This window comes from Chinchilla lanigera, unplaced genomic scaffold, assembly GCF_000276665.1.
Source record: "Chinchilla lanigera isolate Chin_1 unplaced genomic scaffold, ChiLan1.0 scaffold00021, whole genome shotgun sequence".
NCBI classification, from domain to species: Eukaryota; Metazoa; Chordata; class Mammalia; order Rodentia; family Chinchillidae; genus Chinchilla; species Chinchilla lanigera.
The window spans coordinates 822,960-835,030 of NW_004955422.1; the positions used below are offsets into that span (position 1 = coordinate 822,960).

Consider the following 12,071-nt stretch of genomic DNA (forward strand, 5'->3'; position numbering starts at 1 on the left):
TCATCTTGGCAGAGGGGGATGCTGGTGTAAGCACGTGACAGGCCAGTCGAAGAGGTCTTGTGACGCTTGGCTTCAGTGTCTGGGTGAGAATAGGAAGGGTGGGGACCGTGGATGAGAGAGACCTTCATCCCGCGGGGCCACCTAAGTGGTGAGATAGTCACAGGCCCAGGATTGCATGAGCATCCAGCCTTAAAGTGAAGCAGGCAACGCAGATTCCGCACCCCACCCTACCCATACCGGGAATCGAACTCATGACCTCACACTTGCCAGGCAGGCGCTGTGCCGCTGAGCTAAATCCCCAGCCCCCAAGGTTTTTATATGAAATTGCCCACGTACCAGATGTCACCAACCAGCCCGAGAGTCACCAGCCTTATCCCACATGTGACCCCTGCTTCAGGACTGAGATAACACTTTTTGGTTTTGGTGGCGGCAGCTACGGATGCAACCCTGGGCATGTGCTCTGCTAGCAAGTGCCACCCTACACCTGAGCTGCACTCCAGCCCTGCCTTCCACTTTGCTGTGAGACGCGGAGCTGCTCCTGACGCACAAATGCCCGGAAGTGAAAGTCTTGAAGGAAACACCCTGCTCTGGGGCCGGGGATTTAGCTCAGGGGCAAAGCACCTGCCTGGCAAGCGCAAGGTCGTGAGTTCGGTTCCCGGTACCAGAGAAAAACCAAAAAAAAAAAAAAATTTCTTACCGGAGAAACACCCTGCTCTGCTGTGTAGAAGCAGCAGGTATGAGCACAGTTTCCATGCAGGAGCTAAGAGGGCAGCCTTCATTTACCCTGCAGGTTTCAAGCAGGAGATCACTAGAGTCCTGGCTCCTTCGGAGTGTGGATGCCAGCTGTCCCCTCTCCTGCCACACTTCATAAGTGGCTGCTGGAGGGGACCGCCTGGGCCTACCGAGGTGACGGGGACCCCAGTCCTCAGCCTTCCTCCAGCCAGGCCTAGGTGTGCCTTCCCCTCCTGTCCCCTGGCCTGCTTCAGCGTCCCGCTACCTCCGCCGCTGCTGGGGAGCCCTGGGCCAGCTGCTGCTTCCTGACCCCAAGTCCTGACCATGGGCCCCTTGTGCTCCATTCCCGCTAGCAGGCCGGGGCAGACTGGGTGCTAAGCCAGCAGCATTTCGGTTTCAGGCGGAATCTCATTCCTTCTCTGTGCATTCACTCGCACGATGGGTTCATTGAGTGACCACAGCGCCCCGCCTGGCTCTGGGATGCCTTGTGGGCATGAGACAAAGGCCCCTCCTGTACATTCAGTGGGGCGGGGGTGGGGGGCGCTGCGCAGGTGACCTCAGCAAGCTCTGAGGCTAGGGATAAACGTATCAAGTGAACCCTAACTCCGTGAGCGGATAATAAGCGGATTCACCCCAGCGGGACTTCCTGTACAGACAGATGGGGAGGAGGGGAACCAGGAGCCCGAAAGGCTGTCGAGCGTGCATTGCTGCAGGGCCCGGCAGCCCCACTTCTGAGTGTACACCGAGAGAAAAGCACGTCCACCGATGATTTATACATCATCCTAATGGCCAAAGGGCGAAACACCCAAACGCTGTGATGTAGCCCTACAATGCACACGGACCCCCAGGGATGAGGACGCCACACCAGGCAGGTGCAGGCGAAGGTTGGAAACACACCGCCCACAAAAGGCCACGCTCGTGTGTTTCCTCTTTCATGAGCTACTTTCAATCCGTGTATCTGGGGGTGGGATACACGGCCGTGTGCAGACCAGGCAGTTCCTTCCCTGAGCGGCGCCGTGCCCGCTGTGCCTAGCTGGGGATCCACAGAGGAGGGACCCGCGCCCACTGAGCCGATCTGCTGCTGACCGTCATTGTGCCAACATCAGGTGCCAGAGCCCACAGCGGCAGCCATGCTGGTCTCTGCGGGGCCTCCCGGACTGCCTCCATCTGAAAGTGACCTTCCTTCCCTCTCCCGAGGGCGCTGAGCGGATGACCCAGGCCACCTCAGCTTTTTGGAGCCCCAGTTCCCAGTAGCTCAGTGGCTGAGCACTTGCTGAGCGGGTGTGGGGCCCTGGGTTCGAGTCCCAGTACCATAAAAAAGAAAACGTCTATAATCACATTCTCGAGGTACGGGGGTTAGGATTTCAACGTACTAATTTGGGAGGGCACAATTCAGCCCTAACACCAGAGGGGTGCAGAGGAACTGCTCATGGGCATGGGCGTCTTCGGAGCTGATGAGAGAGTTTTGGAGTCAGTGGCAGTCAGCGCAGGACAGTAAGAATATGCTAAAACCAACTGGATTACCCACTTTGTCCTGGGGCAGGGGAGGAGGGGAGCAGAGGAGCTGCGAGGGTGTCGGGGTGCCCGTGGCCAGGGCTTCTTTCACCCCCAGTGCTCCAGGGCTTCAAGTGTCTGCTCCCTGCACTCGGCCCCGCCCCTCCAGGGTGTGGCCTGAAAGCTCAGTGTTAGTTAGGGGCCTTTTCAAACCAGAGTTGGGAATGGAATTGGGATATTTTATTTTATGTATTTATTGGTACTATGGTTTGAACCCAAGGCATTAGCACTGAGCTACATCCACGGCCCACACCTGGTTTTTTTTTTTGTTTGTTTTTTTCCCGGTACTGGGAACCGAACTCACGACCTTGCGCTTGCCAGGCAGGCGCTTTGCCACTGAGCTAAATCCCCAGCCTCAGGCACTGTACTGTTGAGCTAAATCTCCAGCCCAACACACATGGTTTTGAGACAGTCTCCCCAAGTTGTCCAGGCTGAGCTTGAACTTGAGATCCTCTTGCCTCAGCTTCCCAGAGCACTGACATTACAGTAACAAATTCTTTTTTTTTTTTGGTACCAGGAATCGAACTTACACCCTTACACTTGCCAGGCAGGTGCTGTGCCGCTGAGCTATGTCCCCAGCCCTGCACTCACATTACAGGCATGCGCCACCACGCCTGGCCGGGACGCCTGTTAAACAGGAGCTACACACAGAGTCATCTGTGCTCACTACACAGGGCCCTTCTTGCCAGGCACTGGGTTGCGTCCCTGCCACGAGTGTACCGTTCAGCGCTCATCACTGTCCCGTGAGCCAGGCACTCTGCCTCTCTCCCCTGGCCTGCCCGAGGTCACACATCCCGTCCTGCTAACACGGGCGGCAGGAAGGGGCCTGGCCGCTTCCTTAGGTTTATCGTCCTCCTGCTATCTTCACGGTGTGGAAGAAACCGAGGCCCAGAGAGGAAAATGGCCCAGCTGGGGTCTCCCTTGCAGTTAGTAGGAACCCAGGCCTCCCACACCAACCAGCTCGAAGGCCTTCTCTCTGGCGGGAGGCACTGGGACTGGTGCGACCAGCCCTTGGCCAGGTGACGGCAGTGCATCACAGGAACACGGCCTCGGGCCGGGACGTGTGGGCAGAGGGGAGGCGGGCTGGGCACCGGCCCCAGGGCCATCTCTGCTTCGGCGCTGTCGGCCCTGCCCGGTCCCTGGTGTCAGGGGCATTTCGGGTGCCGGAGACACACAGGTGGGGGCGTGCAGGTGGTCAGGTGCTGATCCCTCGGGAAGCCACTCGGCGTGGGTGGGTGGGTGCGGCCGGGCCCCGTGACCTTGCTGCTGACATTCCTCAGAGGCCACGTGGCTCCAAGTGGCAGGGACAGCTGCGCGCAGGGGCGGCCGCCGAAGCAGCTGTGTTCCCAGGGTGGCGCCCGCTCCTACCCAGGCCCCACTTGGCGCCTGCCGGCCGCTGCTTTCCTTCCTGGGGCCATGAGGGGCGAGGGGCGCTGAGGAGCCGCTGGGTCAATCCCGGGTTGGGCGAGGGGCCGGGGAGGATGGGGCAGGACCAGACGAAGCAGCAGATTGAGAAGGGGCTGCGTTTGTACCAGTCCAACCGCACCGAGAAGGCGCTGCAGGTGTGGACCAAGGTGCTGGAGAAGAGCGCGGACCCCGCGGGCCGCTTCCGGGTGCTGGGCTGCCTGGTGACAGCGCACTCGGAGATGGGCCGCTACCGGGAGATGCTCAAGGTGGGCAGCTGCCCGGGCGCGCAGTGCAGGGCTGGGCCCCGGCCGCTGCAGGGACCTGTGGCTCCCATGAGTCCTGCAGGCTGGCGGCTGGGGCCGCGGCTCCGATCCCCATCCAAGGCCTGCATGTTGGGGGCGGGGGCCCAGGCTTATGCCCTGGGCCTTGAACATGTGTCTGAGCCCCTGATGCAGAGGCCTAGGGCCCAGGGGCCGGGGCTGGGGAGCCCGGGTCTCCGACGATAGGTTCCAGCCCCGGTGGGGTTCTGTGCGGAGCCGGGCCTGGGCTGCACGCTGAGCTCAGCCAGGCTGGGAGGGTGCGGGCGCCGGGTCCGAGGCTTCGGGGTCCGCTGCTGTGAGCGCCCCCGCCTCCCGCCCGTGGCAGTTCGCCGTGGTCCAGGTGGACACCGCGCGGGAGCTGGAGGACGCCGACTTCCTCCTGGAGAGCTACCTGAACCTGGCCCGCAGCAACGAGAAGCTGTGTGAATTCCCCAAGGCCGTCTCCTACTGCAAGACCTGCCTCGGCCTGCCGGGCACCCGGGCGGGCGCGCGGCTCGGCGGCCAGGTCAGCCTGAGCATGGGCAACGCCTTCCTGGGCCTCAGCCTCTTCCAGAAGGCCCTGGAGAGCTTCGAGAAGGCCCTGCGCTACGCCCACAACAACGACGACACCATGCTGGAGTGCCGCGTGTGCTGCAGCCTGGGCAGCTTCTACGCGCAGGTCAAGGTGGGCAGCGGGGCCGGCTGGGGGCGTCGGTGCCCAGAGCATGGCGGAACTCAGTGAGCCTGGGGCCGAATAGCTGGATCTGCCCTGGGCGGAGGGTGGCTGGAGGAGAGGGGGGACCCCAGGGACAGCCACTCGGTTCTGTTTTCTGGAACTGGACACCACGTATGGGGATGACATAAGATAGCGAGGGGACAGGTATACTTTTCTTTTTTCCAGTACCGGGAATCGAACTCATGACCTCGCACTTGCCAGGCAGTCGCTGTGCCACTGAGCTAAATCCCCAGCCCCTATACTTTTAAACCTCTTTTTTTTTTTTGTCTTTTTGAGACAGAGTCTCGCTATGCAGTTCAGGCTGGCCTTGAGCTCACTTTGTAGCCCAGGCTGGCCTCAAACTCACAATGATCCTCCTGCCTCAGCCTCCTGAGTGCTGGGATTATAGGCATGTGCCACCATGCCCAGCCATATTTTTAAACCTTTTTGGGCTGGGGATATAGCTCAGAGGCACAAGCACCTGCCTGGCAAGCACAAGGTCCTGAGTTTGATTTCCAGTACAAAAAAAAAAAAAAAAAACAAAAAAAACCCACACCTTTTTTACGTTGAAAAAACCTTATGAGAAAATGGAAGAATACAATGAATTTCTACATAATTACCACATAGATTGAATAATCCTACGTATTTTTGCCACTCTCTTTTGGGTACGTGGGAGTGAACCCTGCACTGAACTAGCCCTTTTCTATTTTTATTTGGAGACAGGGTCTCACTAAGTTGCCAAGGTACCCAGGTTGGACTCAAACTTTTGGATCCTCCTGCCTCAGCCTCCAAGTGCTGAGACTATAGGAGTAAGGTACCAAGGCAGGCGCCATATTTGATTTACAGTTTTGTTTTGTTTTCTCTACATGCGAATCTTAAGTTACAACCAGCCTCATATGCAAATAATAGGTTTTTTTTGTTGTTTATTGGGGGTTGTTGTTGTTGCTGTTTTGGTTTTCTAAGACAGGGTCTAGCCACGTAGTTGAAGCTGGCTTTGAACTCACTATGTAGCCTGTGCTGGCCTCACACTCACAATGAGGCTCCTGAGTGCTGGGATTACAGGCGTGCGCCACCACGCCCCACTGTTTTCTTTGTTCTTGGCACTTTGTTTTATCTTTTTACTTTATTTATTTATCTATTTGGTCTTTTTGAGACAGAGTCTCACTCTGCAGCCCTGGCTGGTCTCAAACTTGAAACAATCCCCCTGCCTCAGCCTCCTGAGTGCTGGGATTATAGGTGTGCACCACCACACCTGAACTTTGGCACCTTGTTTTATAAGGACTTTATATAATCACAGAATTGATTTTTTTTTTTTTTTGGTACCAGGAATTGAACTCATGACCTCAAGCTTGTCAGACAGGTGCTTATGCCACTGAGCTATATCCCCGGCCCCTATAGTTGATCACACACCAAATTTTCCAGTGGTCTCTAGCACCTCATGCCCAGTCTATATTTATTTATTTATTTATTTATTTATTTATTTATTTATTGGCACCAGGCATTGAACTCATGACCTTGCATTTGTCAGGCAGGTGCTTTGCTGCTGAGCTATACCCCTGGCTGCCAGTCTGTATTTAAATTTCTCTGCTTATCCTAAAAATATGCCCTTCTCCTCGGCCTGTTTGAACCGGAACACAAGTAAGAGGCACTCATCACACTGGCTTGTTGTGTCTTTTACATCTCTTTCATTAGAAAACTCTTCCCCTCCCCCTTTATCTTCCATGATGTCTTTTTCTTTTTCTTTTTCTTTTTCTTTTTTTTTTCCTGTGTTGGTGGATTGAACCCAGGGCCTTCACTCTGAGCTACATCCCCAGCTCTTAGTTTTTATTTTGAAACGGTCTTACTAAGTTGCCCGGGCTGGGTTTGAACTTGCGATCCTCCTGTCTCAGCCTCTCAGAGTGCTGAGGTCATAGGCGTGCGCTGTTGCACCTGGCGTTTTCTCAGTTTACTACAGAAACCAGAGGAACTGCCGTGGAGGATGCCGCCTCGCGTGTGTGTGTTGTTTCCTCAAGGAGTTGTTAATTTCTTCCTGTCTCCTTTATCCCTTACGGGTGGGAAGGCAGAGTGGCTCCGTACGAGGTCATTTGGGAAAGAATGTACAGTACCTTTTACCATACGGACGCTGCTGTGCCCTCGTGTGGCGTCACATCAGGGAGTCTGGGGAGTGACAGCCTGATCCCTCCAGGGCCAGGGTCACATCTTCCCCGGAGGCCCAGCGGGTGGACCCGTGGGCTGGCGCTTTGGCACCATTTCCCGGTGGTCTGAGTACCCACTGATGTTCCTGCCTGAGTCAGTCTTACTTAGGGATGGTGGTTTCCAAGTTCCTGGGTTCCTTCCCCATTTACTAGCGGGGGTTTTTCTCTAAAAGAATACCTTTCCCTCCTCAGCGTCAGTTGGTTACTCCGGAATATAGTTCCTCAAGGAAAGGCAGGACATTCCCCTTTCTTTAACTGCCACTTTTCAGAGAGAGTCGGCATTGTGACCCTCGCTGGCCCTGCTCATTGTCCCGCCTTCTCTCAGAGTACTGCCAGGACATCCTGGTCTGTTTTCTTCTATTCATTCAATTAATTGCAATTCTCCTCCTCCTCCTGCTCCTCCTCCTCCGTGCTAGGGGTCAAACCCAGGGCCTCTTGCCTGCTAGGCAAGGGCTCTACTACTGAGCTACATCTCCAGCCCTTGTTAAGTTGCCCAGGCAGGACTCAAATTTGCAATCTTCCTGCCTCTGCCTCCTGAGGTGTTGGGATCACAGGTGTGCACCACCCCACCCGGCTGACTTTCATTTTTAAATGAGGTGAGAGATGCCGGAGCATGTCTATGCGCTGTGCTGGGGGGAGGTTTCGGGGAAAAAGAACACAGTGACATACAGATGGGGCGTGTGGGGGCGGTGGCATGGGAGGGGGCATGCGGGAGGCAGGGCAGGGCAGGGCCAGGATGGGCAGGTGGGGACGGAGTCACCGCTGATCTCCCACTTTCCTAACACACAGGAGGCGACGCCATGCGCTGAGGACCCAGAGAAAAGGCCTTGGGAGGCCGCGGAAGAGAACAGTTCGATGCCTCGCCCGCCTGTTCCGATGTCCCTTGAGCTGCTGTCCCCGTGCCCATGGGGTGCACTGATCCTGGGGGAGGGGACACTGATATCCCCGCCTCACATGGCCCGGAAGCTGAGGGCCCGTTTAGGACTGGACACCTGCTGCTGCCCTCCACCCCGCCCTTCCCTTTTCTTTTCTCCTTTCCTTTCCTCTCCTCTATTTTTCTTTTTGAGACAGGGTCTCACTATGTAGTCCAGGCTGGCCTGGAACCCACTGTGTTCCCCAGGCAGGCTTGAACTCACGATCCTCCTGCTTCAGCCTCCCCAGTGGTGGGGTTGCAGACATGCACCATCACACCCTTCTCATCTTTTCATTCATTCTTTGCAGAAGTATTTTTTGTACATGTGCGAGGTCCAAGAACCAGGCTGGCCTCTTGGGATCCGGCGGCAATGCTGACCAAGGCTACCCCTCCCCACCCCAGTTCCCGCGCTCAGCACGCCCTCCGTGTCCCCGCAGGACTACGAGAAAGCCCTGTTCTTCCCCTGCAAGGCGGCGGAGCTTGTCAATGACTACGGCAAAGGCTGGAGCCTCAAGTACCGGGCCATGAGCCAGTACCACATGGCCGTGGCCTACCGCCTGCTGGGCCACCTGGGCAGTGCCATGGAGTGTTGTGAGGTGGGGTGGCAGGGAAGCAGTGGGGGGGCAGGCGAGGTTTGGGCCCGAACCACACCCCTTCTGGTCCATGCTCAGGGGGCGGTCTTCTCTGGGGCCCCAGCACCCTCTGTGAACACCCGGAAGCGTCAGGCAGGAAGGGAGCCAGTCTGGGGTTCAAACCCCAGCTATGCCACTTGCTTGCTGGGACCTTGAACAAAGCACTTCTCCCGGAGCCCGGGCTTCTGCCGTCAGTCAGTGACCGCAGCCCAGCCAGGCACTGTGGCCTCAGTGTGTGAAGCCTCCGCACACGCGCTGTGCAGGGGCTCCGAGGGCGCTGTGACCCCAGGGCTGTCCCACCCCTCGCAGGAGTCCATGAAGATCGCGCTGCAGCACGGGGACCGGCCGCTGCAGGCGCTCTGCCTGCTCTGCTTTGCTGACATCCACCGGAGCCGCGGGGACCTGGAGGTGAGGTCCCTGGGACGGGGAGTGGGTACTGGCCTGGCCCGGCCTGATGCCACCTCCTCCACTGTACAGACAGCCGTCCCCAGGTACGACTCCGCCATGAGCATCATGACCGAGATCGGAAACCGCCTGGGGCAGGTGCAGGTGCTGCTGGGTGTGACCAAGTGCTGGGTGGCCAGGAAGGCGCTGGATAAGGTGAGGGCGGCCCCATCCCGTGCCCTGGCCCTGCCCGCCACCCCTGTTCCTACCAGCCAGTCCTGCCAAGCTGCAGGTCTGTCCCGGTCTGGGCTCCCTGGGCCCCCTTCTCCGAAGTCAGCACCCCCTGCTCCTGTGAGGCTGGGACAGTCCAAGTTAGCTTCCCAGCATGGAGCAGGCCCATGCGTGGCCTAGGGACCCATGCTAGTGAAGAGCCCACACTGGGACTCGAACCCAGGACACTAACTGACTTGTACCGTCTCCCAGCGGTATGTGAGACAGGTACATCCTGCCCATTCTGACATGCACAGCCTGCCGCTCCTGCAGCTCTACCCTTTGCTCCCTGCTACTGCCACACACAGGGCAGCAACCCTGCCCTGTGCCCTCCCCGGTCTGCCGTTAGCCTGTCAGACCCTGCGCCTGAGCCCTGGCCTCTGCTGGTCTTGCAGGCTCTAGACGCCATCGAGAGAGCCCAGGACCTGGCCGAGGAGGTGGGGAACAAGGTCAGACCTGATTCTGTCTCCTGGATCAGGGGTTCTGGGAGCCCCCAGGCCTGGATGACTCGGAGCCCTTCCTGACCCCCAGCCCATGGCCCTGGGGTGGAGCAGGAAGGTCACCACTCAGGGAGAGGGATTCCTCAGAGCCTCTGAGCGTCTCTGGACCCGACGGCGTCCTCCTGTCCCCGAGACCCAGAAGGATACCCTGGATAGGTGTCACTTCCTGTCCCGTCTCCCTGGGGTGGGCACTGTGGCCCCTGCTCCAGAGGAGGCCCATGCAGCTCAGAGAGTCACCGAGGTCCCTCAGCCGCTCCCTGGTCTGTGCCAGGCCACACTTGGGTTCCTTCCACAGTGGCATCTCCACGTTCAGTGTATCACAACGCCCAGCCCTGAAGATGCGGGGCCAGGCTCAGCCGTCTGGGTCTTCCAGAAACCTGCAGGCGCTGCGGCAGAGCACGGCCAGCTCCGTGCCCACTGCGCCCGCCTTTGGCGGGTGTAGACTCAGGGTCAGGCTGCTAGAAAAGCGGGTGGAGACAGGAAAGAAAGGCGCTGCGATGGGAGGCCAGGCCGCAGGTGGGAGGCCCTAAAGTCCTGCAGAGGAGGGGTGGGCAGAACCCTCTGCTCGCCCCACTCGCTTCTGCTGCATGGAACCAGGGCTTGGGCAGGGCAGGGCTGCACAGCACAGCACGCCCCCGGCCCTCCCCACGCATGCGCTGTCCCCGCCAGCTGAGCCAGCTGCGGCTGCACCGGCTGGCCGAGGACATCTGCCGCAGCAAGGGGCTGCAGCGCGAGGTGCGCGCCCACGTCGTGCGCTTCCACGCATGCGTGGAGGAGACGGAGCTCTACTGCGGGCTGTGCGGCGAGGCCATCGGCGAGCAGAACGGCCGGCTGCAGGCGCTGCCCTGCGCGCACCTCTTCCACCTCAGGTGAGGGCCGCCGGCGGCCACACCGGGGACAGGGACAGCGCACACTGGCCTGGGGCTGCCCGGGGCCCAGCAGCTCCGCGCACTTCCCGTTCATCCACTCCGAAGCCTCCCGGCTGCTGTGGGTGACTTCCGTCATCACCCGGAGGAATTCAGAGAGGCGTTACTGCGTGGTGGCGCACACCTGTAATCCCAGCACTGGGGAGGCTGAGGCAGGAGGATCGTTGTGAGTTCGAGACCAGCCTGGGCTACAAAGTGAGCTCAAGGCCAGTCTGAACTGCATAGCGAGACCCTGTCTCAAAAAGACAAAAGCCCCCAAAAACCCCCACAAAAACCAAACAAACCAATAAACAAAACAGAGAGGCATTACTTTGCTGGGGGATTGAACCTGGGGCCTTCGCACTGAGCTACAGCCCCAGGCCCTTTTAGAAAAAATTCTTTATTTTGAGACAAGGTCTCTCTAAGTCACTAAAGTGCCCAGGCTGGGCTCAAACATGCAGTCCTCCTGCCTCAGCCTCCCAGAGCGCCCTCATGGCCAGGTCCAGGTGTGTTCTAGAACTTCCAGTTCGCTGGCCCCTTGAGCCCTTCCAGCAGTCCTCGGGTGGCACTGTCGCGTCATTTCCCCAAGGAACACAGAGGGGCTTTGGAGGCCATCGGGTCAGCCCGTGGGGCCGGGCTCCCCTCTGTGCTGTCAGGGACAGCGAGTGCCCGCGGCCCCCCGGGGAAGGGAGCGGACAGGCCGGGCCAGGGCGCTGTGCCTCGGGAGCCACAGGGCCCGCTGCCCCCTCAGGTGCCTGCAGAGGAACGTGGCCCGGGGCTGCCCCAACTGCCGCCGAGCATCCATGAAGCCCGGCTTCGTGTGACCGCCGCGCGGCCCCAGCCCGGCCTGCGCCCTCTCCGCCCTCCCCACCTGCACGCAGACCCGAGCCTCCGTTTACCCGGGACAGCTGCTGCACGCCTCCGGGCCGCCCCGGGCCTGGCCGTCTCCGCTGCTCCGCGGGTCTCCCCTGCCTCTTTGTACTTTGCTCTTTATAGAAAAATAAACCGTTTGTACCTGGTCCCCGGATTCTCGCTCTCCTGCCACGTGTGAGGGTGCTGAGGCCAGGGCTCCGCAGCCTCCCCAGCCACAGCCGCGCTGCCGGGGACCCTGAGGCGCCCTTCCGGGGCGCTGGGATGTTCTGGTGACCCAGGCGGCGGCAGCTGGGGAGCGGCACTGCAGGCCGGGCGTACTGCCGGCTCAGGGACTTGTGGAGGTCAAGCAGTCACAAAGGCGCATGCGTGCGTCATCTCCTGAGCAGAGAGGGTTCTGCATGCAGCCAGCTACAATCAGAAGAGAACAGTACAGAGTTACCCCAAAGGGGAGTATTAATCCAGGACACAAACCCGGGACCAAGCTGTGCTGCCGTCCCTGACTGCCAGCTCTGAGCGCTTCTCCTCGAGCTGCGAGGTCCAGTCTCCGTCAAGCTGGGTGCACGTCCCTGCTCTGCCACTTAGTCTGTGCGACCTTGAGCACGTCACTCTGTCTCGAGGAGCCTCCTTTCCCTGTCTGTAACAGTGGGAGGATAACGCTCACTCCTCAGACAGTGCTTTGAAGGGGTGGGAGG

The 12,071-nt window shown here is 59.2% G+C and overlaps 1 protein-coding gene across 1 annotated transcript; it reads left to right on the forward strand.

Annotated features, from left to right (window-relative positions):
- Nucleotides 1-3,596: 3,596 nt before the first annotated feature.
- Rapsn (receptor-associated protein of the synapse) lies at nt 3,597-11,524 on the forward strand. The gene is made up of 8 exons (XM_005383970.2): nt 3,597-3,959; nt 4,339-4,677; nt 8,253-8,411; nt 8,757-8,855; nt 8,925-9,047; nt 9,497-9,550; nt 10,271-10,470; nt 11,258-11,524. Exons 1-8 carry the CDS (start codon nt 3,768-3,770, stop codon nt 11,328-11,330), a joined length of 1,239 nt encoding a protein of 412 aa, XP_005384027.1. The 5' UTR covers nt 3,597-3,767; the 3' UTR covers nt 11,331-11,524.
- Nucleotides 11,525-12,071: the final 547 nt, after the last annotated feature.

What these genes read in the sequence shown, in the direction of transcription:
- Rapsn (XM_005383970.2), top strand. Translation starts at nt 3,768, where the DNA reads ATGGGGCAGGACCAGACGAAGCAGCAGATTGAGAAGGGGCTGCGTTTG. An exon ending in GTGCCATGGAGTGTTGTGAG is followed by an intron (nt 8,412 to 8,756) that starts GTGGGGTGGCAG and finishes CACCCCTCGCAG; the next exon opens with GAGTCCATGAAGATCGCGCT. An exon ending in GGAGCCGCGGGGACCTGGAG is followed by an intron (nt 8,856 to 8,924) that starts GTGAGGTCCCTG and finishes TCCACTGTACAG; the next exon opens with ACAGCCGTCCCCAGGTACGA.